This window comes from Sapajus apella, unplaced genomic scaffold (genome assembly GCF_009761245.1).
Source record: "Sapajus apella isolate SASKATOON/1434 unplaced genomic scaffold, GSC_monkey_1.0 scaffold64, whole genome shotgun sequence".
Classification (NCBI taxonomy): domain Eukaryota; kingdom Metazoa; phylum Chordata; class Mammalia; order Primates; family Cebidae; genus Sapajus; species Sapajus apella.
Window position 1 is genome coordinate 5,287,889 of NW_022437004.1, and position 26,555 is coordinate 5,314,443.

Here is a 26,555-nt window from a genome sequence, read left to right on the forward strand (position 1 = left end):
ATTCTTTGACATTATCCTAATATAATCAGAAAAGCCTTTAAAGTAGTGCAAAGCTGTGAAGCTCACAATAGCAGATACAAGTTTTCCAAAGTTCTAAGGTTCATTTGAAAGTCTGATTTTTACCAAAAGGCTATTTTAATAGCCTTTTCGGATAACTGGATTTTCTTTAATATTACATCAAACTTAAAAATTAATGTTTTGTTTTGTTTTGTTGTTTTTGAGACAGAGTCTTGCTCTGTTGCCCTGGCTGGAGTGCCGTGGCGCCATCTTGGCTCGCTGCAACCTCTGCCTCCCTAGTTTCAGAGATTCTCCTGCCTCAGCTGCCTAAGTAGCTGGGATTACAGGCACACGCCACTAAGACTAAGTTTTGTATTTTTAGTAGAGACGGGGTTTGAGCATGTTGGCCAGGTTGGTCTCGAAAGCCTGACCTCATGATCCGCCCGCCTCAGCCTCCCAAAGTGCTGGGATTATAGGCATGAACCACCATGCCCAGCCAATGGTTTCTTAAAGGTAACAATGAGGAACGTGATGACATATAAATGATTTTTTATATTGTGCTCTATTAAAACACACAGGTCTCCCTAGCACTTTTATTAGACCTTTTATCCAGCCTGGTTTTGTATCATCATGCATTGGAATATGTTGGTTCACTGATCTATGCAGGTCTTCCATAAGTTGACACATTTACCATACAATATTTAAAAAATCACATTCTTTGACATTATCCTAATATAATCAGAAAAGCCTTTAAAGTAGTGCAAAGCTGTGAAGCTCACAATAGCAGATACAAGTTTTCCAAAGTTCTAAGGTTCATTTGAAAGTCTGATTTTTATCACTGTCAACAAATACTGATGATTGTTTTCCTTGTTGTGACAGGCTCACTTTGCTAATTTCAAGAGACTATCTGCCAAATACTAATGTTTCACTGATGATAGGTTGTTAGTCATTCTTTCAAGTTAAAAACGATGTTACATTTAAAAAATGCAGCTAAAAATTAGCTGGGTGTGGTTGTGCATGCCTGTAGTCCCAACTACCTGGGGGAGCGGAGGCAGGAAGGTCACTTGAGCTCAGGAGGTCAGGCTGCAGTGAGCTGAGATTGTGCCACTGTACTCCAGCCTGGGTGACAAAGTGAGACCTTGTCTCAAAAAAAAAAAAAAAGAAAAAAAAAAGGAGCTAATTCAACCCATCAACTCAAACAATTGTAGAAGTGCTTTTCCCTGAGACAATCATTGTATTTGTGTTGTCTTGAGACAACAGAACTGCTTTATGTGTACTTTCTATTTCATCACTTAGAATATTTAAAACATGTACTCAAAGGTCAAGTTTAATTAATATTTTTTGCTATTTCATCAAGGATGCTGTTAAGTGAAACTAGCACTTAATTAAATTTAATTAATTAGTTAGTTTGCCACCAGTGTGTGCTGGTGAAGAATAGGATGACTACTGGTATTGTTCAGTGCTACTGCCTTGATTTGGGCTAAAGTAGCAGTGGCTTTAACCATCACTGCTTTTGTAGTATTGGTGCAAATTTCAACATGGTGAGAAAAAAGCAAATCAATATGTTAATATTGCTATGAAATAGTTTTAACAACCTGAATACCTTAAAAGGGTCTTGGGAATCCCCCGGGATTCACATGGATGATACTTTGAGAACCTCTATTTTCAAGGGAATTCTCAAAAACTTAATAGTGATTAAACACCTGTGAAAAATGGCCAGGCACATTTTTATTTGGTTTTGGCAAAAAATTATAATTTTGTACTTTTTACCCTTGTTAAGTTTTCTGAGGTTCAAGTGCTACTACTACACAGCAGGACTCTAGGAAATAAAAAATTCAGAGCCACATATTTCTATTTTTTTCTCAAAATTAAACAGATAAGGAAGAAAGGGACCATGACTATGTAAATATGTAAGTAAAAATAAATGTAAGAGATGAATTTTTGATAACCAAAGTATCACTGTTGAGGTATAGTAGGATGGATGCTTAGGATTCAAATGTCCTGAGAGTCACTGTATTTTTCTAGGTTGAATTAAACAGCAGAAGTCATACTACATGCTTGTTCAATTGATCAGGACCCTAGAGTAAATGTTATTTTAGTGGTGCTGCTATATGGACAAATTGGAATTGATGATTTCAATAAGAAAATACTTGAAATTTTTCTGGAATTATTTTATCGATAATAGTTTCCACCCTGTCAGGTCAATATGAGGTTTTCAAATAACTTGCCTATATTTTTCCCGTAATTGTATTGATATCTTTTAATGCGGGGGTGAATAAATCTGGTTCAGTTATGACTTTGTAAAACTTTAGTATAAGAATGGTAAACTTATCTGAAAATTATGTTTCTAAAAACTCTGTGGAATATAGTTATGAAATTGGAAATAAGAAAAAATGAATTTTATAGTAAGGAAAATAAGATTGCATAGTATGCAAGCATACATTCTTTTTTCCCCATTTTTTTAGAGGCAGGGTCTCATTTTGTCCCCCATCCTGGATTCCAGTGGCCTAATCATAGTCACTGCAGCCTTGACATCAAGGCTGGGCTCAAGTGATCCTTCCACCTCAGCCTCCCAAGTAGCTGGGACTATAGGCTTATACCACCACGCCCAGCTAATTTTTTATATTTTTTGTAGAGACAGGGTCTTGCTATGTTGCCCAGGCTGGTCTTAAACCCTTGGCTTCAAGCAGTCTTCCTGCCTTAGCCTCTCAAAGCACTGGGATTACAGGCATGAGCCACCATGCCTGCCTGTACACACTTTTTTATAATATATGATTATTTTACTCCCCAGTTTAAAAGTTTAGTGTCTTCCCAAAGCACTTAAAATCTTACTATTCTGGTCCTACATGATCAGGCTTCTGCTTTTCTCTCTGACTCATCATATACCATCTTCTTTTCATTCATCATACACCAGCCACACAGGCCTTTCGGCATCTGGAATGTACCAAGCCCAGGATCTGCTTGCTGTTCCTGGATGTTCTCCGTAGATCTTTGCACAGCTGACTCCTCTTACTATTCAGTACTCAGCAAACATATCCCATCCCCAGAGAGGCATTCTTGACCACTTCTACTACACAGTAATCCCTCCACCCCGCCTTACATCACTGTTAATCAGATTGCCTTCTTTTATTTTTTTACAGTATTATTGCTCTCTAAAGTGATCTTGTATTTGTCACCTATTTATTGTAATAAGTGCATTGTTTATGGGAATGTTTTCTGTCTTGTTCACTGCTAAATCCCCTGGCACATAGTAGACAGTCAAATATTCATTGAATGAATGGGTTTTCTAGATACATGAATTAATTTATAGGAAAAACTTAAGTTCCTTTTGAGGCCAAATGAACAAGGTGTTCAATTTGAATCAACCTGTAAGGAAAATCTTATAAACATCAGAATATTACATCACCACGTATTCCTAGGAAAAGTGGTAGGTCACTGATAATGACCTTGGAGGAAAAGCAGTGTTGTTTGGGCTTCCTGTTCCCTTTTGAGTCAAAATTTCATTAAGTGAAACTTCCTTTTTATTTAAAGTGGTATAAGGCTAGTCGTGGTGGCTCAAGCCTGTAATCCCAGCACTTTGGAAGGCTAAGGCGGGTGAATCACCTGAGGTCAGGAGTTTGAAACCAGCCTGGCCAACACGGTGAAACCCTGTTTCTACTAAAAACACAAAAACTTAGCCAGGCACAGTGGTGGGCACCTGTAATCCTAGCTACTCAGGAGGCTGAGGCAGGAGAATCTCTTGAACTTGGGAGGTGGAGGTTGCAGTGAGCCAAGATTGCACCACTGCACTCCAGCCTGGGTGACAGAGCAAGGCTCTGTCTCAAAAATAATAATAATAAAATAAAAAAATAAAGTGGTATAAATTTTGTAAATACCAGAAATACTCATAATAAGATATAAGAGCATAGCCATTGTTCCAAAGAAGCCTTGCTTATGGATTATTTTATGGGATCATCTTAAAGTGAAATTGTCCTAAAAAGAAGTTCTTCTAACAGTAAGTAATTTATACTCTTGGATAAGGTCTAACATGGCATTTTAATTTCAGAATATATTTTACGACACCCTGCTCAGCTGTTCAAATCCAGTTATTACTACTTCTTCCAAATACCATGGTTCCCAGAATTTATGTTCTCAATAAATGATTTCAAGGTAAGCCAAGCAAATCAAACAAATGTATTATTATTATTATTATTATTATTAATGAAAAATACTTTAACGTCTACCTTGAAGAAGAATAATGAGAAATGAAAGGAAATTATTAAAACTTAACAAGTGGTTTTAAGAACTTGCATATAGGCTTGCTTATTTTTATAGCCTCTGTTTCTGTATTTAAATACCTGGCTGTTTTTAATTTTTTGTGAGACAGTGCCCCTACAGGCATACCCCTTTTTAGAGAACATCTCATGGGGATCTGAGGGAGTACAAATGTCAGGTTTAACAGCAGCAGAAGTAGAAGACTTTGGGGTTAAAAAAAAAAAAAAAAGCTCTTCACAAAGTAAACATGTAGATATTAGTGTCACACGTACACTGACACTAGTAGTCATATGCAAGTATCTTGGAAATTTATTTAAAGCTTTTTTAATTTTAGTTTTTGTTTTGCTTTGTTTTTGAGACAGGAATTTGCTTTGTCACCCAGGCTGGAGTGCAGTGGCACAATTATAGCTCACTGCAGCCTCAGCCTCCCAGGCTCAAGCAATCCTCCCACCTCAGCCTCCCAAGTAGCTGATACTACAGGTGTGCACCTGGCTAATTTTTGTATTTTTTTGTAGAGACTGGGTTGCACCACGTTGCCCAGGCTGGTCTGAAACGCCTGGCCTCAAGTGATGCACCCACCTCATCTTCCCAAAGTGCTGTATTATAGTAGGCATGGGCCACCACTCCTGGCCAAAATGCGTCTTATGTGTCCAACATGGTGTTAGATATTAGTGAGGATTTTTAAAAGGCATAATCTAATTTTACCTGTAATAATTCTGGGTGTAACTGTGATGGGATAAGAATTTAAAAACAATAAACAGAAAACCTAACCCCAATGCCACTATCAAATCTAACATCATAAATGACAACTCCTCAATATCATTTAATACCCATTTAAATTTCATTAGCTATCATAACTGTCTTGATATACTACTTTATTTGTTTGAATCAGGAAGCAAAATCTATATCTTATATTTAGTTGTACGGCTTTTAAAATGTATAGTAGTGCCTTCTTTCTTTTCTTATTTTTTAAAAAAATTACTTATTTATTGAAGAAATTTGCCTTGAGGAAAGATCTACATTTTGGATTTGGCTGATTGCTTCATCATGGTGGTATTTGACTTGTTCCTCTAACCCTTGTTTTCCTACTTCATAGGTACTGGTGAGGTAGAGGCTTGATTAAATTTTAATTTGAAAAGAATACTTAATAAGTGGTGCTGTGTATTTCTTAATGCATCCCATCAGGGAAGCACATGAAACCAGTGAGCTCATGAGTTGTCAGCCTATCCAAAATTTTCTAATATCCTGCCAAATTAATTTTAGCAATGTATTAGTGATCATAGTCTAGGCCCATTATTCATTAGAGTATGAAAAATGGTGATTTTCTAATTTTATAATTCTTTCTGCTTTTTAAATTCTGCTATAAAGAAGAATTTATCCACATTTACAATTTATTCTGAAATATAGTTCACACAAGATTGGTGGGATATATGCTCATTCTTTTTCTTTTTACAAACAACTTTTAGAGTAATGAGTATATATTTGCTATTAGTTGTAGTCATTATTCTTTTGGATGCCCAAATTGTCCCACAGTAGGCATTAAATGAGGCATCCCTTCAGGTTGGCTCTTGTGGTTTTTGGACATAATGCCTGTAGTCAGTGATAGCTTGTCTCCTCAATGTCCTGGACTTATCTTTTATTTCCTGCCCAGATGGGGAATTAGTCATTTATTCAAGAAACTGTTGAGCTGGGCCTTGTAGAATATAAATAGGCAACAAGAAGATAGGATGCTTTTTATAAAAATGGAAGTGTGCAGAGGGGATTAGAAGGGAAGAATATAGAGGAAAAAAAAGCCAGGAAAGCAGAAATGCATAGAATATGTGTGTATAAACAATGAGATCTCAAACGTGGCTAGAGCAGAAATTAGGAGTTGTCACTGCATAATGACCACCATCTCCTTTCCAAAGCCAAAGATTTAAGCAAAAAGTTTTAATTATTCTCTTCTCACTTAAATTAGGTTTTGAAACATTTGTTTACCAGTCACAGCACTGGCATTGGAAGAAAAGGATGCCAATTAACAACAGAGGATCTTGAAGCTTATATTTATGTCTTTTCTCAGCCTGGAGCATTAAGTGGTCCAATTAACTATTACCGAAATATCTTCAGGTCAGTATAATTTCTTTTAGTTAAATAAAAATATTTCAGTCTGGTTCTAAAGGAACACAATGTTATTTGTAAGATTAAGTTCACCACTTATCCAAAGACTCAAAGTATTTTAATTTTTTTAGTAAGTTGCATAATATTTTATGGGCAATTTCTTTTTTTTTTTTAATTTTTTATTTTTTTTGAGACAGATTCTCACTATTGTTGCCCAGGCTAGAGTGCAGTGTCGTGATCTCAGCTCACCACAACCTGCGCCTCCTGGGTTCAAGCGATTCTCCTGTCTCAGCCTCCCGCATAGCTGGGATTACAGGCATGCGTTTATGGACAATTTCAAATGTATGGAAAGTAGACAGAATAATATAACAAATCCTCCATGTAGCTGTCACTTGTTTTATCCACACTCTATCCACTTATTCTCTCCTTTTAGATTATTTTGAATAGATGTATATTTTTAGTTATTTTTAAATGATGATTTATTTATTAAGCAGTACGTTCTGGGCTGCATTAGTACTCAGAACATAGTAATGAGCAAAACTAGATAAGGCCTCTGGTCTCACAAAACTTGTAGCCTAGTAGGAAAAACAGACATTAAGCAAATAACCACAGTAAGGAGTGAATAGTTATAAACTAACAGAAAGGCTTTGAAAGAAAGAGATAAGAACTGAGGAAATGATGTTAGACCAATGAAGTGAAGGATGAGTTAGGTATTGACTAGACAAGATTGGGATCAGAAGGACTGGCATTCTAGAAAAAGGAAACAACAGGTACCAAAGCCCTATGGGAAGCTGGAAGAGGACTGTAGCTTCAAGCAAGAGAATTAGGACTTCTTAGCTGGAGCACCGAAGGTAAGGGTGAGAAGAGCATTATGAGACTGGGTCCGAGAGGTGGGTAGCAGCTGGCCATGCATAGCCAAGTAGACCATATGAAGGATGTAAGAGCCACGAATGTGAAGCCAGTGAATGAGAATCTCAAGCAGAAAAGAAAAACAACCCATATGTATTGTTCAGTCTGGCCATAGTGCAGAGAATGTATTGGAGAATTTTCAGAGTAAATGTGAAACGTGGGGAAACTGTAGCAGTCCAGGCTAGAGATGATGGTAACTTGAACAACTAGTCTGAAAACAGTGGAGATGGAGAGAGTGGGCAGATTTAAAAAATACTTAAGAAGTAAAATTGACAGGGTTTGGGAGTGGGTTGGAGGAAGAACAAGGAGAAGGATGTCAAATATGGTTCCTGGATTTCTGGCATGCACAACAGTATGGATAAGCATGCCATTTACTGAGACAGGAAACACTAGAACGGGACTAGTTTTGATGGGAAAGTTACGAAATTTATTGATCTTAAGTTAGTTGACTTTTGAGTGATACTTTAGATATTCAAATACGTAGTTGGATAGTAGGGTCTGAAACAAAGAGGAGAGAATCTGGGATGAAGATATGTAAGATCTGGGAGTCACTAATGTAGAGACAAGCTTTGGTTTTAGAAGATATTGTCTGGGGAGAAAATATGGAGTGATGGCCGGGCGTGGTAGCTCACGCCTGTAATCCCAGCACTTTGGGAGGACAAGGTGGGCAGATCACCTGAGGTCAGGAGATCGAGACCAACCTGGACAACATGGAGAAACTCCATCTCTACTAAAAATACAAAATTAGTAGGGTGTGATGGCACATGCCTGTAATCCCAGCTACTCGGGAGGCTGAGACAGGAGAATCAACTGAACCTGGGTAGCGGAGGTTGCAGTGAGCCAAGATTGCACCATTGCACTCTAGCCTGGATAACAAGAGCAAAACTCCATCTCAAAAAAACAAAAAAAGAAAGTATAGAGTGAAAGATGAGACATGGTCTACACTTAGGGAAAAAAAAGAGATTTCATTTCTCGTAAGAATTAGGAGCCACAGCTGGCCTTGAATTTGAGGTTTAGGGATTTGAATTTCTGCTGCTTCCATGATTCTGGAATTCTCAGGATAAAAATTATATGTTAACATGCCTCCGGCTGTTATCATTCCCTAGGAAGCCTGGCGGAAACAAAGACAAAACTTCTCTAGGATACATCTCAATTCAGGGCTCACAATATTCCCACAATGATGTCCCTTAAAGATGAGTTCATAATCCAAAGTAAAACACATCAACCTGAGCCATGCGTGGTGGCTCATGCCTGTAATCCCAGCACTTTGGGAGGCTGAGGTGGGTGGATCACCTGAAGTCAGGAGTTCAAGACCAGCCTGGCCAACATGGCAAAACCCTGTCTCTACTAAAAATACAAAAATTAGCAGGGTGTGGTGGTGTATGACTGTAATCCTAGCTACTCGGGAGGCTGAAGTAGGAGAATCGCTTGAACTCAGGAGGCAGAGGTTGCAGTGAGCCGAGATTGCACCTCTGCACTCCAACCTGGGTAACAGAACAAGACTTGATCTCAAAACACAAACAAACAAAAAACATAATTTTTTTTTTTTTTTTTTGAGACAGAGTTTCGCTCTTGTTACCCAGGCTGGAGTGCAATGGCGCGATCTCGGCTCACCGCAACCTCCGCCTCCTGGGTTCAGGCAATTCTCCTGCCTCAGCCTCCCGAGTAGCTGGGATTACAGGCACGCACCACCATGCCCAGCTAATTTTTTGTATTTTTAGTAGAGATGGGGTTTCACCATGTTGACCAGGATGGTCTCGATCTCTTGACCTCGTGATCCACCCACCTCGGCCTCCCAAAGTGCTGGGATTACAGGCGTGAGCCACCGCGCCCGGCCAAAAAAAATAAATTTAAAAACCAACCAACCAACAAACAAAAAATCAACCTACTATTAATGGCAGTCAGAATAAAATTGCAGCTGAACTCCTACAACTTTTAAATAATGGAACTAACAGTGACTATAAAGTATGTTTAAGTCATTAAACATAAGAAAGAATTAAAAATATGAGAAAAGAATAAGGTACTATCAAGGCAGGCTGGAAAGAGGTGAAAAGGAACTTCTACAAAATGAAAAATATGGTCACTGAAATCTAAAAGTCTATAGATGAGTTAAATTGCAGATCAGACAAGCCAAAAAGAATTATGAATTGAAAGATAAATCCCCCAAAATTATGCAGAATACAGCTTAGAGAGATAATGAAGTAAAAATCTAAAAAGCAAGTTATAATTGATATACAGGATAGAATTAGAAATTGTAAATATGTGTATATGCTAATAATTTTTTTGTGATAAAATAATGGAAATAGAATAATATTATTTTCAAACCAGTAGAGGAGAACAAGAAAATGATCCATTTAAAACTATCAATTAAAAAAATTTAAAATTATTAATTAAAATGGCAGAAAGGGAGAAAAAGAAGCAAAGCAAGGTAAAACAGAAAGCACAAACTAAGATGACAAAACGATTTCAATATGTCAGTATGCACAACCAACATTTATATTAATATCGTCAGTTATAAAACAGAGAATATCAGATCGGATTTTTTTAAAAGTCCATCTATATGGTGTTTACACAGTTACAATTAAAGCATAAGGACACAAAATGTCAAGAGATGAAAAGTTACAGCAGGTACTGGTTTAAATAAAACAAAATCTTTCAAACTCTGGAATTCAAAGAGAGTCATGAGATTATATGAATAAGGGAAGAAGAGGTAAATCCAAACCTTTTTGACTAACAAGAACAAACTTACCTATATATATATATATCTTTGGCAAAACAGAAATGTTAGTGTAAATGGTCTTTGAAGGTAACAGTTTATCAAGCAAGGCAATGATTAGAAAGGCAGATAGATCACAGAGGCTACAGGTTGTATCTTATAGGATATAGCGACAATGTCTGAAGTTCATGTTTTCTTTTTTTTTTTTTCTAACAACACTTGTAAAGAGAAAATACAATGGCACATTTTCAAACAAATCTTAATTTTTTTTTATATTCAAGAAAAAAGATTTAAAATCTTCATTTTAGTTAAAGGACAAGAATGACAGTTTTCAAACATTTCAATTTATCTTTTTATCAGTGCTTGCTTTAAGTTGTAGAACAGTATGTTATAAGGAAAGGGAAAATATTCTCATCTTTCTGAGGTTATTTTACTAACAGTTGTTTATTAGGAGGATTTGCATTCCCACGAGTAATCACTGGAATCCTGTTAATTAGCAGAGAGAGAGCAAATGAGAGCGAGCAGGCTTATAAACTTCAAAACAGTTTTGTCAAGGCAAAAGATGGAGTTTTAAACTAGATGGCTGTAGGTTAAATCTAGTTGGGGGAATATATACAAATTCTGATTACATACTGGACTACAAAGTAGATCTTAATCAATACCAAAAACTATTAAGTAGATTGTTTTCTCTGAGCACATTACAGTAGAAATCAGTAACAACAAACTCTTAGAAAACTTCATATATTCAGAAATTTGACTTCTGAATAACTATGGGTAAAAAAAAATCTATGGAAATTAGTAAAAACTTAGAAAAAGTGATATTTCAAAACATAAGGAATACAGTTAAAATAATACTTAGGAATATATAGCTTTAAGGGTTATATTAGAAAAGAAGATTGAAAATTAGTGAGTTCAATTTAAGAAGTTAGAAAAAGAACATATAAACAAAAATAAATTAGAAGGCAAATAATTTAAATTAGATATAAAGCAAAAGTTCATACAATAAAAAACAAAGACACAATAGAAAGAAGTGGAAAAAAGCAAAAAGCAATTATTTGAAGACTACTAAGATAGATCAACTTTTGGCAAGAAATGGTTAAGAAAAAACAGAAGGCACAAATAAAGTTAGGAACCAGAAAGCAGTGAATAAATATAACTATTGGCCCGACACAGTGGCTCAGGCCTGTAATCCCAGCACTTCGAGGCTGAGGCAGGGGGCATCACCAGTTCAGGAGAGAGAGACCATCCTGACAGTGAAACTCCATCTCTACTAAAAATACAGTGGTGGCAGACACTTGTAATCCCAGCTACTCAAGAGGCTGAGGCAGGAGAATCGCTTGAACCCAGGAGTCGGAGGTTGCAGTGAGCGGAGATCGCACTGTGCTCCAGCCTGGGTGACAGAGTCAGACTTTGTCTCAAAACAACAACAACAACAACAACAAAAGTATTAATACAAATATAACAAACATTAAGGTATAAATGTTTAAGTTAACAAGTTTTAAAACTTTCACAAAATGGACAATTTTTTTTTTTGAAACAAAGTTTCGCTCTTGTTGCCCATGCTGGAGTGCAATGGCGTAATCTCAGCTCACCGCAATCTCTGCCTCCTGAGTTCAAGCAATTCTCCTGCCTCAGCCTCCTGAGGAGCTGGGACTACAAACATGTACCACCATACCCAGCTAATTTTGTATTTTCAGTAGAGATGGGTTTTCTCCATGTTGGTCAGGCTGGTCTCAAACTCCCGACCTCAGGTGATCCACCTGCCTCGGCCTCCCAAAGTGCTAGGATTACAGGTGTGAGCCACCATGCCAAAATGGACAATTTTAAAGAAAAACATAACTTATCCAAAACTACTCATGAAGAATTCAAAAACATGAGAAGACTTATAGCTAACCAATATTAATTTAAAGCGTATCTATAATAACACACATACACATACAAATACACACCCACACATAGAAGCCTAGATGGTTTTACAGGTAAGCTTGTTGTTGTTGTTTTGAGACAGAGTCTTGCTCTGTCGCCCAGGCTCGAGTGCAGTGCTGCGATCTTGGCTCCCTGCAACCTCCACTTCCTGGGTTCAAGTTATTTTCATGCCTCAGCCTCCCAAGTAGCTTGGATTACAGGCGTGTGCCACTGCGTCTAGCTAATTTTTATATTTTTAGTAGAGACAGGGTTTCACCATGTTGGCCAGGCTGGTCTCAAACTCCTAACCTTAGGTGATCTGCCTGCCTCGGCCTCCCAGAGTGCTGGGATTACAGGTGTGAGCCACTGCACCTGGCCTACAGGTAAGTTTTACCACAGAAAATCTCACTGTTAAATATTCCTTCAGATATTATAAAAAGGAAAAGATGTTTTGGCTCATTTTATAAAGCTAATATAACTTTCATACCAAAACATGGATTGAATAAGACAGGCAAATTATAGGTCAATTTAGGTTATAAACATAGATCCACAAATTCAGAATAAAGTATCAAAATGAATCCAGTATGCATTAAAAAATTAAACCAAGGATGGGTTAGCATTAAAAATCCATTAATTTAATTCCACATTAACAGATTAAAGGGGAAAATATGACCAGCTAAATCAATTAAGAAAAAGCATTTAATAAAATTCAACACACATTCATGCAACAATTCTTAGTAATCTAGAAATAGAGGAGAAAGGAGTGGACCTCAGATAGGCGGGATAAGCCTGCATCTGCTAAAGGGATATTTGTGGGAAATTGACCTTTGCTTTACTCAATTGTCCGAGAAAATAATAATAATAATAAAAAAACATCAAGGGTGTTTTGTACTGGTTATTTGCACCCGGAGGGCTGGTAGGCACAGAAAATTCTTCAGGAGCTGGGGCCAAGGAGATACAAAACCTCTATTAAAATGGTAAATACTACTTTGTGTTTCAAAGTAAGTAATACATTTGTAGTACTCTCCACAGTTGTATTTCCATGGGAAAATTTGGAGGGCCTGGGAAGTTCTACAGGTATCTGAGAGAGTAATTTGTTACCTCTTTATTTATGAAACCATCTTTGTAAGTTTCTTTTTCTTTTGTCATTAAACTTGATGTTCCCTGCGCCAGTTGGTGTCTTTTTGTTAATCATATTATGGTTCCATTACCACAACAATAAATAAGGGGACTTTGTCTACTAAAAACCTATAGTAAACATCATTTTGTGATGAAACACTGAAAGCATTCCTTTAAAAAATAAAGAATGAAAATAAACTTGAAGGTCCAGGCACAGTGGCTCATGCCTGGAACCCCACTACTTTGGGAGGCTGAGGTGGGTGGATTGCATGATGCCAGGAGTTCAAGACCAACCTGGCCAACATGGCAAAACCCAATCTCTACTAAAAAGACAAGAAATTAGCTGGGCATAGTTGTAGGCGCCTGTAATCCCAGCTATTCTGGAGGCTGAGGCACGAGAATCGCTGGAACCCAGGAGGCAGAGGTTGCAGTGAGCTGAGATTATGCCACTGCATGCTAGCCTAGGTGACAAAGCAAGACGCTGTCTCAAAAAAAAAAAAAAAAGAAAGAAAAGAATAGGCAGATGAATAGCCCTATTAGGTATCAAGACTTATAATAAAGCTATAAAATAAATGGAATATGGTATTCACTCTGAGATAGACAAATTGATTAATGAAACAGAGAAGAAAGCCCTGAAACAGAACCATATATGTGGGAACTTCATATGACAGAGATAGCATTTTAAACCAGTGGTGAAGATTCAAAAAATTTTGTTGCAATAATTGGATATGCATATAGAATAAAACTAAATTAGGTCCCTATATTTTATTTTACCAAACAAAAAATAAGCTTCAGGCATTGGGTATACATGGACATAAAGATGGGCACAATAGACAATGGGACTCCAAAAGGCTGGAGGGAGGGAGGACAGCAAGGGTCGAACAACTACCTATTGGAGCTATGTTTATTATTTGGGTGGCAGGATCAGTAGAAACCCAAACCTCAGTATCACACAATATACCCATGTAACAAACCACACATGTACCCCCTGAATATAAAATAATAGAATAAAATAAAATATAAAAATAAGCTTTAGGTAAATAAAAACCCAAATATGATAATCAAAACTTTAAAATGTCTAGGAAATAAAACTTTCATGACCTCAGGTAGGAAGGATTTCTTAAACAAAGCACAAATAGCTCTAAAATTATGAAGACTGATACATTTGACTACATTAATGTTTTAAAATATCTATATGTCAAAAGATATAAAATGATAAGCAACCTTAGGTGTAGAGAAGTTGTTTGTAATACACAATTTTGAATTAATATCTAGAGTTTATAAAGAATACCTCCAAATCAATACCAAAAAAAGTAGTTCAATTAAAAAATGCATAAAGGACATGCGAAAGCAATTCACAGAAAAGGAATCTGACAGTTAATAAACACATGAAAGATGCTGAATCCTACTGGTAGTCAGATATAGAGCATAGGTATTACTGCTTGTAAGAGAGACATAAAATATCAGTGGCATAAACAAGATAGGAATTATCTCTCTCACAAGTAAAAAGTCTAGACTGGTGTGGCTTTGTTCCATGGAGTCTGCACAGGTATAATGTTATTCTTGGGTCAGAAGCCTTGGCGCTTTGTGTTTTGTTGTTCTGTTATCCATAGGGTGTTGCCCTTGTCTGTGTGGTCCATAGTGGCTTACCACCACATCTGCATTTGTCAGTGGAATGTGGGAAGGGTCAGAGAGGGCATGCTGGGCACGACCTAGAAGTTACACACGTTACATCCTCACCTAGCTTAAGGAAGTCCAGGAAATGTAGTCAGTCTTTATTCTGGGTAGCCAATTGTCCTGCTAGAAATTGGATTTTTTAAATCACTATAGTGGAAGGGAAGAAGTTTTGTGGAGGAGTATCTAGCACATCAGGTAAGTAAAATGTTTCAAACTCATTTGATTGGAGAAAAATTAACCATTTGAGAATATGTTGGCAGTGAAGTAGAGCAAAGAGAATTCTTACATGCTGCTTATGGAGCATACAGTCAGTTTGAAAAACAATTTCACAGTATTAAATAAGGTTGAGGATGTGTATACTCTGAAAAGCAGTACTGTTTCTTGGAATGTACTGTAAGGAAACTCTTGCACATGTGCATAAATGGATGTGTACAAGAATAAATTCAGTTATTATTTCAATTATCAAAATAATTAGAAATTTTAAAATGTCTATTAACAGAAGAATGGATTAATTGCAGTAAAGTCATATGATGGAAATCTATATAGGAATGAAAATGAGTGAAGTAGAACTTCATGTATCATTGATGCAGGGCAGGCAAGCCCCTAAATTGAGGCTTTGCCTGAAGAGCTCTTGGCTTCACCTAGGAAAAAATTCATGGGCAAGCTGGTGGTGTTAGACAGCAGCTTTTATTGAAGTACGTAGTAGTGTACAGCAATGACAGAGATACTGCTCCTAAAAGAGCAGGGCTAACCCATAGATAGTGTACCCAGAGCAGCAGCTCAGGGGCAGTTCTGCATTCATATCTATACCCACTTTTAATTACATGCAAGTTAAGGGGCATGTAATTTCTAATTTTCTAACTTCTAAATTTTTAGAAAAGGGGTGGTAACTTCTGGGTGTTGCCACAGGAATGGCAAAGTGTCCAGCACTGGTGGGTATATTTTATAGAGAAGTGCTTTTGGTGCCTCTTGCTTGTTTCAGCCAGTCTTCAATCTGGTCCAGAGTGGAGTCCCACCTCCTACCTCATCATCATCAAGGCATAAATCTTAAAAATATATTAAGGCACAAAAACAAGTTGAAGAAGGATATGTAGAATATGATACCATTTATATATACAGTTTAAATGCATCCAAAACACGTTTATATGTTTGTAGAAATGCATGTACTGTTGAGTATTTGGGGGGAATCTGACAAATAGCACCTCGTTTTGCTCCCCAATGTTTCAACCAGTTGAGAAATCAAATGAGTCAGCAGATAAAAACCAAAATATCATCTTAATTATTAATTACTTTATTTCATTTGTAACATATTTAATGTGAAATTTGGTAATTTGAAACCTCAGGACCAGAGAATATGCTTTTCTTCTGTTTTCTGGAAACTCCTCTACTCTATTTTGATCTGGTGAAGAGTTTATATTTCTCTTTGCTCTTTGACTAATAGTCTTTAAAACTCCCCTTACCTTACTAATTCAATTGTTCTGTGCACAGATATTGCTAAACTATGCAGAAAACGGTTAGAAAGTGTTTTGGTTTTGAACATTATTGTGGTTTAGAATGTAACTGGCTTTAAAGTTTGTATTTTTTTTTTTTTTTTTTTTTGAGGCGGAGTTTCACTCATGTTACCCAAGCTAGAGTGCAATGGCGCGATCTCGGCTCACCGCAACCTCCGCCTCCTGGGTTCTGGCAATTCTCCTGCCTCAACCTCCTCAGTAGCTGGGATTACAGGCACGCGCCACCATGCCCAGCTAATTTTTTGTGTTTTTTTTTTAGTAGAGACGGGGTTTCACCATGTTGACCAGGATGGTCTCGATCTCTTGACCTCGTGATCCACCCGCCTCGGCCTCCCAAAGTGCTGGGATTACAGGCTTGAGCCACCGCGCCCGGCCTCTTTTTCTTTTTTTGGATGGAGTCTCACTCTGTTGCCCAGACTGCAGTTCAGTGGTGCAATCTCAGCTCACTGCAACCTCCACCTCCTGGGTTCAAGTGATTCTACTACCTCAGCCTCTCGAGTAGCTGGGATTACAGGCATAAGCCACCATGCCCAGTTATTTTTTGTATTTTTAATAGAGAAGGGTTTTCGCCATGTTGGCCAGGCTGGTCTCAAACTCCTGATCTCAGGTGATCTACCCACCTTGGCCTCGCAAAGAGCTGGGATTACAGCCATGAGCCACCATGCCCAGCCCTAAAGTTTGTATTCTAACCCATCAGTTAGCAAGTATAAAATACATTTTTCTATCAATTTACCCATTCACAAAGAACTTAATTTTTTTTTTTTTTGAGACGGAGTTTCACTCTTGTTACCCAGGCTGGAGTGCAATGGCGCGATCTCGGCTCACCGCAACCTCCGCCTCCTGTGTTCAGGCAATTCTCCTGCCTCAGCCTCCTGAGTAGCTGGGATTACAGGCACGCGCCACCATGCCCAGGGAATGTTTTGTATTTTTAGTACAGATGGGGTTTCACCATGTTGACCAGGATGGTCTCGATCTCTTGACCTCGTGATCCACCCGCCTCGGCCTCCCAAAGTGCTGGGATTACAGGCTTGAGCCACCGCGCCCGGCCAGAACTTAATTTTTAAGAGCATTGCAACCAAGTGGTGGCCACTTGTGTGGAGTCAGAAGTTAAGTCTTTGGAGGGCATGTATAATATCCTGCTGTCAACTCCAAATTGCCACAAATCAGGCTTTTTAATTTACTAGTAAAAATGTTACTCAGTGCTGAACAGTTAGACGTTCATTTTCATTCTTAATCAATAGGAGTGTAATTAATGCCATCCACTTTACTGAAAAACAGTTAACAGAAGATGTCAAAAGCTTTAAAAATATTTGTTCCAGGCCGGGCGCGGTGGCTCACGCCTGTTAATTCCAGCACTTTGGGAGGCTGAGGCGGGTGGATCACTTGAGGTCAGGAGTTCAAGACCAGCCTGGCCAACACCATGAAACCTCATCTTAAAAAAAAAAAAAAAAAAAAAAAATTTGTTCTATTTAGTTCAGGAATTCTACAACTAGGCTGTAGCCCAAAGGGATTATCGGAAATGCCAAGAAAGATCTGGGCATAAAATGCTTATTATAGCATAATTTAAAACAAGGAGAAATACCACAAAACCTAAATATTCAATTATAGGGGAATAGTCAAGTCATTTATGGGTTATGCCATAAACTAGTATCTTTTACAATTTTTTTTGAAAAATGTTATGAAACTAGAAAATTCTTGATATAATTGAATGTGAAACTTGCATATGTGTACTCTGTATAAATTGTTTACATTGCATTATATTTATAGTATAGTTTCAAGTATATGCATAGAAAAATGACCAAAATATTACCTTTTGATAATGGAATTATAAATGATTTTATTTTTGTTCTTTATAATTTTCTGTACTTAAGAAAATATAGGCCAGGTATGCTGGCTCACACCTGTAATGCCAGCACTTTGGGAGGCCAAGATTGGAGGATCGCTTGATGCCAGGAGTTTGAGACTAGCCTGGTCAACATAGCAAGACCCCATCTCAAATTAATTTTAAAAACATATATGTATATATGTACACACACACACACGTATACATATATATGGCCAGGTGCGGTGGCTCATGCTTGTAATTCCAGCACTTTGGGAGGCTGAGGCGGGTGGAGCACAAGGTCAGGAGATTGAGACCATCCGGGCCAACATGGTGAAACCCTGTCTCTACTAAAAATACAAAAATTAGCTGGGCATAGTGGCACATGCCTGTAATCCCAGCTACTTGGTAGGCTAAGGCAGGAGAATCACTTGAACCAGGGAGTCAGAAGTTACAGTGAGCAGAGATTGTGCCACTGCACTCCAGCCTGACAACAGAGCAAGATGTCTCAAAAACGAACAAACAAAAGAACATACACACATACACACACACATATATATAACAAAACCTTTGTTTTAAAAAAGAATCTTTTTGCAAAATATAGTATCATATAATATTAAAGCTCAGTCCAAGTATATTTTTTTAGTTTCAGTTCCAATTTTCACATAAAATACATCAGATTATCTAAAAAGTTTAAAGCTAAACAGTAACATATTAATAGTTTAAATCTCTCATCACACCATTCAGAAATTCTGATATCCTTTTAAAACAAATTATTCCTCATGATGAATTTCATATTTAACTTATAGCTTTTATTATACATTTTACTAGCCTTATCCAATTTAAATTTTATTGGACCTTTTCTTAAATAGTCTTTTAAATATTTTATAGTAAAGGTTGATTACTTAATGCATTGTTTCTCAATCATTTTTTCATTATAACTTTCCTAAGGAGCCTTTTCAGACACCACCACCCTGTGAAATTTTAATCTGTTTATGTACTGTACGTATATCCATGCTTTATGTATGCAAAGGGTAACATTTTTTTCACCCTCCTAAGAATTCAATTTTCATCCTTTTAGAGGCAAGATTGCCCCCTTTGAGAATGCATGGCCTAATAGGGCATTATGGAAAATGTCATTTTAACTTTTACAGTGAATCTCAAGCCCACATATTTTGTTTTTATAGCTGCCTGCCTCTCAAGCATCACATGGTGAGCACTCCAACACTACTACTGTGGGGAGAGAATGACGCATTCATGGAGGTTGAAATGGCTGAAGTCACAAAGATTTATGTTAAAAACTATTTCAGGCTAACTATTTTGTCAGAAGCCAGTCATTGGCTTCAGCAAGACCAACCTGACATAGTGAACAAATTGATATGGACATTTCTAAAAGAAGAAACAAGAAAAAAAGATTGACTTTTCTTTAACTTCTATGAAGGGTCTGTAATGAAATCTCTAAATAATTTTTAAAAATTGTTCAATAACCTCTTTATGTTTTATTAGGAAAAAAACTGTTTTAATGTGCTTTATCATAAATAAATATCCTAACAAATGGCATTGAAAAAAATCTGAGATTGTGTGAACATGTAATACAATGTTGAGTTTCTCCTGGTGTATTTTGCACAGATAAGCATCTGCCTTAAAATGTATACACTTGTACAAAAAGGAAGTTTGGAGTAAGTGACTCCGTTTTGGTTTCTTGCTTTTTTTTTTTTTTAAACTCTGTTAACATATGGTGCCTTTTACAAATGTATATCAAAGATTAGCTGTGCCATATTATAAGGCAAACCTGCAAATGATATAAATTTTCACTCTATTGTTCAAAAGTTCTTTTTACTATTTTTTAACCATTAAAAAGTTATATTATCAAATCTCTTGGATTTATAGTATATTAGTTTGAAAGCAAATATAACTAAATGAATATGCATTTTTAAAATGGGCCATATACTATTTATAGTGGGAAGATTAAACCTTTTTTTTTTTTTTTTTTTTTTTTTTGAGACTGAGTTTCGCTCTTGTTGCCCAGGCTGGAGTGCAATGGCGCGATCTTGGCTCACCGCAACCTCCGCCTCCTGGGTTCAGGCAATTCTCCTGCCTCAGCCTCCTGAGTAGCTGGGATTATAGGCATGCGCCACCATGCCCAGCTAATTTTTTGTATTTTTAGTAGAGACGGGGTTTCACTATGTTGACCAGGATGGTCTCGATCTCTTGACCTCGTGATCCACCCGCCTCGGCCTCCCAAAGTGCTGGGATTACAGGCGTGAGCCACCGCACCCGGCAATTAAACCATTTTTTAAAGCTGACATCTTAACTGGGTGCAGTGGCTCATGCCTGTAATATCAGCACTCTGGAAAGTCAAGGCAGGAGAATCGCTTGAGGGCAGGAGTTTGGGACCAGCTTGCCCACCAGGTTTCAACATGGTGAAACCCGACTTCTACAAAAAATAAATAAAAAATAAAATTAGGCAGGCATATGGGTGCACACCTTAAGTCCCAGCTACTCATGAGGCTGAGGCAAGATGATCACTTGTGTCCAGGGGCTTGAGGTTGCAGTGAGCCATGATTGGGCCATTGCACTCCAGCCTAGGCAATGGAGTGAGACCCTCTCAGATCAGAAAAGGAAAGGGAAAGGAAAAAGGAAAGCAAAAGGGAAAGGGAAGGAAAGGATCCATTTACCCCATTCAGTGCAACAAGAATTGAATACTACACTTCTTATGTTCACTAGAATCTAAGTTCCACAGAATAGGGATTTTTTTTGTGGTTTTGTTAACTGATACATACCCAAGTCTAGAATAAGGGCCTGGGACATTGTAGGCACTCAAATATTTGCTTAATGAATGAATAATATATCTGGCACACTGCTAGGCACTGTGGGGAAAGATATAAAAGAAAGGTAAGGTGGTAACATAAAACTTTCCTTTAAGAAGCATACATAGGCTCAGGCGTGGTGGCTCACGCTTGTAATCCCAGAAATTTGGAAGGCCAAGGTGGGTGGATCACCTGAGGTCAGGAGTTTGAGACCAGCCTGGCCAACATGGTAAAACTCCGTCTTTACTAAAAATATAAAAATTATCGAGGCATGGTGGTGGGTGCCTGTAATCCCATCTACCGGGGAGGCTGAGGCAGGAGAATTGCTTTAACCTGGGAGGCACAGGGTGGAGGTTGCAGTGAGCCAAGATCCCGCAATTGCGCTCCAGCCTGGGCAACAAGAGGGAAACTCCATCTCAAAAAAAAAAAAAAAAAAAAAAAAAAAAAAAAAAGATGCGTACATAGAATGCAGTTAAATTAAACAAGGGTTTAAAAATAGAAATGAACACTATAAGTACAAGTTGGAGAAGAGTTACAGAATGGAGAAGAATACCAGCTCAGGCTGGGCGCGGTGGCTCACACCTGTAATCCCAGCACTTTGGGAGGCCGAGGTGGGCAGATCACCTGAGGTCAGGAGTGCTGGACCTATATCATCCTCATGGGTGCAAATGTCCTGCATTGCCTTCCTCTTCCTCTGGCCAGTGACCATGCTTTCCACCTTTGGCTGTCCTGCTCAAATCCTGCAATCCCGCCAAGAGTTGGAGAAGAAAACTGGTGAAACCAGTACTCAAGCTCAAGCTTCAGGTGACTTTCTTTTTAGCTGGGTTCCCGGCTAAAGTGAAAGGGAAAAAGGCAAACTGAGACGAGGTCCCTATCTTCCTTACAGCATCATGCTCCACCCCACTTTCTTTGACAGAATCCTGTGTGCTGGCTGGGTTACCCTCAGTGGTCTCTGGAAGTCAAAATATGCAGATTCATTGGCTGCGAAATTCCTACTGTCAACACAGCCGGTGCTCGTGACCTGAGAAGACCTCAATTCCAGGAAGATACTAAGAATGAAATTCTGAAGTGAGTGACATTTGGAAACGAGTGGCCACAGATTCTGATTTTCCTAGAAGGTGTGTGCACCAATTGCTGCTGTCTAGTCACTTTTAAACTTGGGGCCTTCTGTCCAGGTGCTCCTGTGTAGCCAGTGCTGCTCAGATACCCAAACACCCTAGACACGGCAATCTGGACGTGGCAGGGATTTACACGCTTCCAGGCCTGTATGTTGACCCTCAGGCAACCCTTCACCAAGGTAGAAGTTGCATTTATGCCTGTTTATATCCCAAGTGATGAGGAAAGAAAAGAACCCGTCCTTTTTGCTAATAAGTATGCATCAACATGACAAATGCTCTGGGGGTGCCTGTGACAGAGCACACTTAGGAAGACTGCAGACTGATGATTCCCACAGGTAACCTTCAACTACGCATGGAAGCTGGGTTGGTGGAATTTACAAAAATTAGCCAGAAGTTGAAGTTAGGTTGGGGTAATATTAATCAGCATTTGGATGAATTTGCTGCAATTGCAGTTGCCTCAAAAGGAGGAAGATAGGAATTGAAGAATTTTTAAGTTATTCAAAACTCCCAATTTTAGAGCCCTTGAGACAACTTTTTGCCCTCTTTGGCAGGAATAACGATGGCAGGGTAGACTTCAGAGAGCATGTAATGGTTCTGACTGTCCTATGCAATCCCACCAACACTGAAAAGATTCTGCAAATGTCCTTTAAGCTTTTTGATCTTAATGTGGATGGTTTAATAACAGAACAGGAGTTTGCTGCTATAATTCAGGCAGCTTTTGGAGTGCCAAATCTTGATGTTTCCAGGCCCTTTCAGGCATAACTGGACAGAAATCAGTGTACATTTAATATAAGAAATGAGAAATTTGCCCTGAAGCATCCAGCATATGCCAAATTATTTAATTCACATCTAGACCTCCAGGCAGCCTGTATATATCCATTACCCCAAAGAGTACAGTTTTAATCACACTGTATTCAAATGTTACAGGTTAGCCCTGAAAATAGTGAAAGTACCTTCTTTCATTATTTTACCTTAGTTCACTATAGGTAGAAATGATGATTGAAACAAAAATTATTCTTTGAGGAAAAACTCAACAGTTTTCACCCTAAGAGGCATCAGCACTTAATTATGATATTTAAAATATGCTTGAGGAACATTTCAGTTAGATTTCATAGTACCTATTTTTCTTCTTTCTTAAGATAATGTTTGTTTTAATGTGACCTAAATGTAGAAGAATAAGTGATCTGGTCATAAATCTTGTTCACCCAGCAGGGTTCTAGTTAGTGCCTTTATTGTATTTAATGCTATAATAAGGCCAGAGGAACATTAGAGCCAATCACCTCTCCCTCACTGTTGCAGAAGAAATATCTCATTAAGAGCTACACTGGGGTGGGCACGGTGGCTCACGCCTGTAATCCCACCACTTTGGGAGGGTGAGGTGGAGAATCGCTTGAGTCCAGGTGTTTGAGACCAGCCCAGGTAACATGACAAAACCCTGTCTCTACAAAAAAATATAAAATTAGCCCAGTGTGGTGGTGTGTGCCTGTAGCCCCAGCTACTCTGGAGGCTGAGATGGGAGGATCACTTGAGCCCAGGCAGCAGATGTTGCAGTGAGCAGATATTGCGCCACTGCATCAGCTTGAGAGACAAAGACCCCATCTCAAAAAAAAGAAAAAAAAAAGGGCTACACTGACGGTAAATAAAAACATTCAATTACCATTTGCATTTCCTCTGTAAAAAGGAAAGAGCTATATAAATACCTATTAGTCATTCAAAAAGTAGCCTCAATTTTCTTATTTTTCAAGACAAAATAAATATTTAGAAGATACAGTATTGGGAATACATTGCAACAGTTACATATGGTATGCCTATCCCCTGCTTGCCTTTTTAAAGTAGAGAAATGATTAATTAGGAGGAGAAATCACAACAGATTACAATTTCTGGAAAGCTGAAAAAATATCATAAACATAAGTCATAAATACAGGAATTTTGACAAATTTCATTTTGTTTGACTTTAATCAAAACACAAAAAAAATGTGTTTATAATTAACATGGTCTGCCTTACTCAGAATATTTCTTTTGTTCCAATAAGGCATAAATGAGAATTGAAGCCTCTACTTACATTTTTTTTGAGACGGAGTTTCACTCTTGTTACCCAGGCTGGAGTGCAATGGCGCGATCTCGGCTCACCGCAACCTCCGCCTCCTGGGTTCAGGCAATTCTCCTGCCTCAACCTCCTGAGTAGCTGGGATTACAGGCACGCGCCACCATGCCCAACTAATGTTTTTGTATTTTTAGTAGAGACGGGGTTTCACCATGTTGACCAGGATGGTCTCGATCTCTTGACCTCGTGATCCACCCGCCTCGGCCTCCCAAAGTGCTGGGATTACAGGCTTGAGCCACCGGGCCCGGCGCCTCTACTTACATTTATTTGAGCTTCCATTTATTACATATTTATTTTCAATACTTGTTGCTATGTGACATCTTCACATAGTGATGTGACCCTTGGACCCTACCCCTTCATGTCACCATGCAGGATGAATTAGCAAAGTATTCCTGGAAACCATTCCTATACAGGGCAGAGAGCAACAACCTATCTAGACATAGAAGTGAATGTGAACTAATAAACGTACTCTATTAGCCCTAATCACTGAATCTCCTACTCAATTTCATTGTGGCTGAATCTCAAAAATGCTTGTAGCTACTCAGTAGCACCAGATATGAGGCAACACTTGACCAAAGTTTGCCAACTTTACAAAAACATAACCAAGCAAAAACATTTCTAGGGACTCTACTAGAATCCTAATAAAGGACTTATGGAAGTGGGGCCCCTAAAGCTTTAACTTTGTCAGTTTCCTGATACTTTCAGAAAGTAGAAAAAAGTAGAATGGGAGAAAGGTAAGGAGATGAGGAAGGGAAGGGAAGGGAAGGGAAGAAAAGGAAAAGAAAAAAAAAAGTAAAAAAAATATATATATTTTGAGATAATTTCCATGCAGTTCTGCCCTAAAAAAAAAAATTTGGATAAGTGATTTTTCCTAATACCCATCCAGTGCAATATTCCCATGACAATAAATACATATATATAATTCAGTACAATGACTTTTTAAGTGAATGTACTGAATATTGTTCATTTAGGTAAGAGGTTTCACTCAAAAGTAGTTACCAAGCAATATCTTTATTCAAACAGTGGTAGTGCTACTTAAACATTGCAGAACTCTTTTAAGGTTGTTTCTCATTAGATAGTGAGCTAAACAAAAAATCAGGTTCATTATTATACTCTCTACATTTTAACCTCAAATGTTTAGCTGGGCGTGGTGGTGCATGCCCATAGTCCCAGCTACTCAGGAGGCTGAGGTAGGAGGATTGCTTGAGCTAGAGAGGCACATGTTGCAGTGAGCTGAGATCATGCCACTGCACTCCAGCCTGGGCCACAAAGCAAGACTCTCTTTCCCTCTCTCAAAAAAAAAAAAAAGGTTTGACACAGCTTTGTTTAAAACCTCTTTGACACTTAACATTTAATTTTTTTTTAATTTTAAACTATATACAGATACAGAAAAAGCATATCATGGAAATCTATAGTTAATAATAATTATTTTATATTATAAATATCTATATTATATTCTAAATATAATCTGTTTTAAGATGAATACTCTTGCAACCAACACTCAGATTGAGAAATAAAACTAGTCCAGCCACCTTACAAGTTTTTCTATACCCCTGTCACAATTACAAACTCTCTCTTCCTTTCAAAATTAAGCTCCTTTCCTGACTTGGATAGCTTCACTTCCTATATTTCTTTACTTTATAATCACCTAAATGTGCATGTTTTGATACTGTGATGCTTAATTTTATGTGTCAACTTGGCTAGGCCATGGTACCCAGATATTTGGTCACAGGTTATTCAAGATGTTTCTGTGATGACAGTGTTTATATGATATTAACATTTAAATCAGTAAACTGTGGGTAAAGCTGATTGCCCTTCATAATGTAGGTGGGCCTCATCCGATCAGTTAAGGCCTTAATAGAAAAAGACTGACCTACCCTGAAGAGGAGGGAATTCTGACAGCAAACTGCCTGTAGATTTAATGTGCAATTCTTCCCTGGGTCTCCAGCCTGCAGGCCTACCTGCAGAATTTGAGGTTTCCATGTTGGGAAAAGCAGCAAAGGAGAAAGGACTTGCACAGTGCCTACATAAATTGGTTATATGTAACACACAACAAGGAATAACCGCATTAGGCTGCAGGAGGCCTCTGAGGAGGAAGGCCTCTTCATGCCTCATGTTCTGGTGCAGGGTGACCTAAGCTCTGTTACCATAAACATTGTGCTCAAAGACGTAAAACCCCTTCATAGCACTATGAGGTAGCCAGACCTGTAGGCTCCTTGTAAGGCCTGAGTTCCTTCAGCAGCACATAGACAATAGGCTAAAGATAACCATATGTCCTTGTTTTTGTGAAACTCCCAAACCGCCACTGTTATCAATCTGTAGAATGACACATCAGTTCCAGCTATTGATCCACTTCCAGCTCACTGATTCACTACACCATCACTCCACCCCTACCCTATAGATCAAAGTGATTGTAACCAATAAATAGTGTGGATGATCATAGCTCAGGGCTTTCACTGTCTCCTCCAAAGTAATGAGTGATGGCCCCCTGGTCCCATTAACTCTCTTAATCTGTC

The 26,555-nt window shown here is 38.2% G+C and overlaps 1 protein-coding gene across 1 annotated transcript in view; it reads left to right on the forward strand.

Annotated features, from left to right (window-relative positions):
* Positions 1–19,881, forward strand: part of EPHX4 (epoxide hydrolase 4) — a 35,966-nt gene extending 16,085 nt beyond the window's left edge. The window contains exons 5-7 of the mRNA XM_032247880.1: positions 4,043–4,146; positions 6,209–6,357; positions 19,195–19,881. Of these exons, the coding sequence (XP_032103771.1) occupies positions 4,043–4,146; positions 6,209–6,357; positions 19,195–19,426 (485 nt within the window). The 3' untranslated portion in view covers positions 19,427–19,881. The remainder of the gene's footprint in view (positions 1–4,042; positions 4,147–6,208; positions 6,358–19,194) is intronic.
* The last annotated feature ends 6,674 nt before the right edge of the window (positions 19,882–26,555 follow it).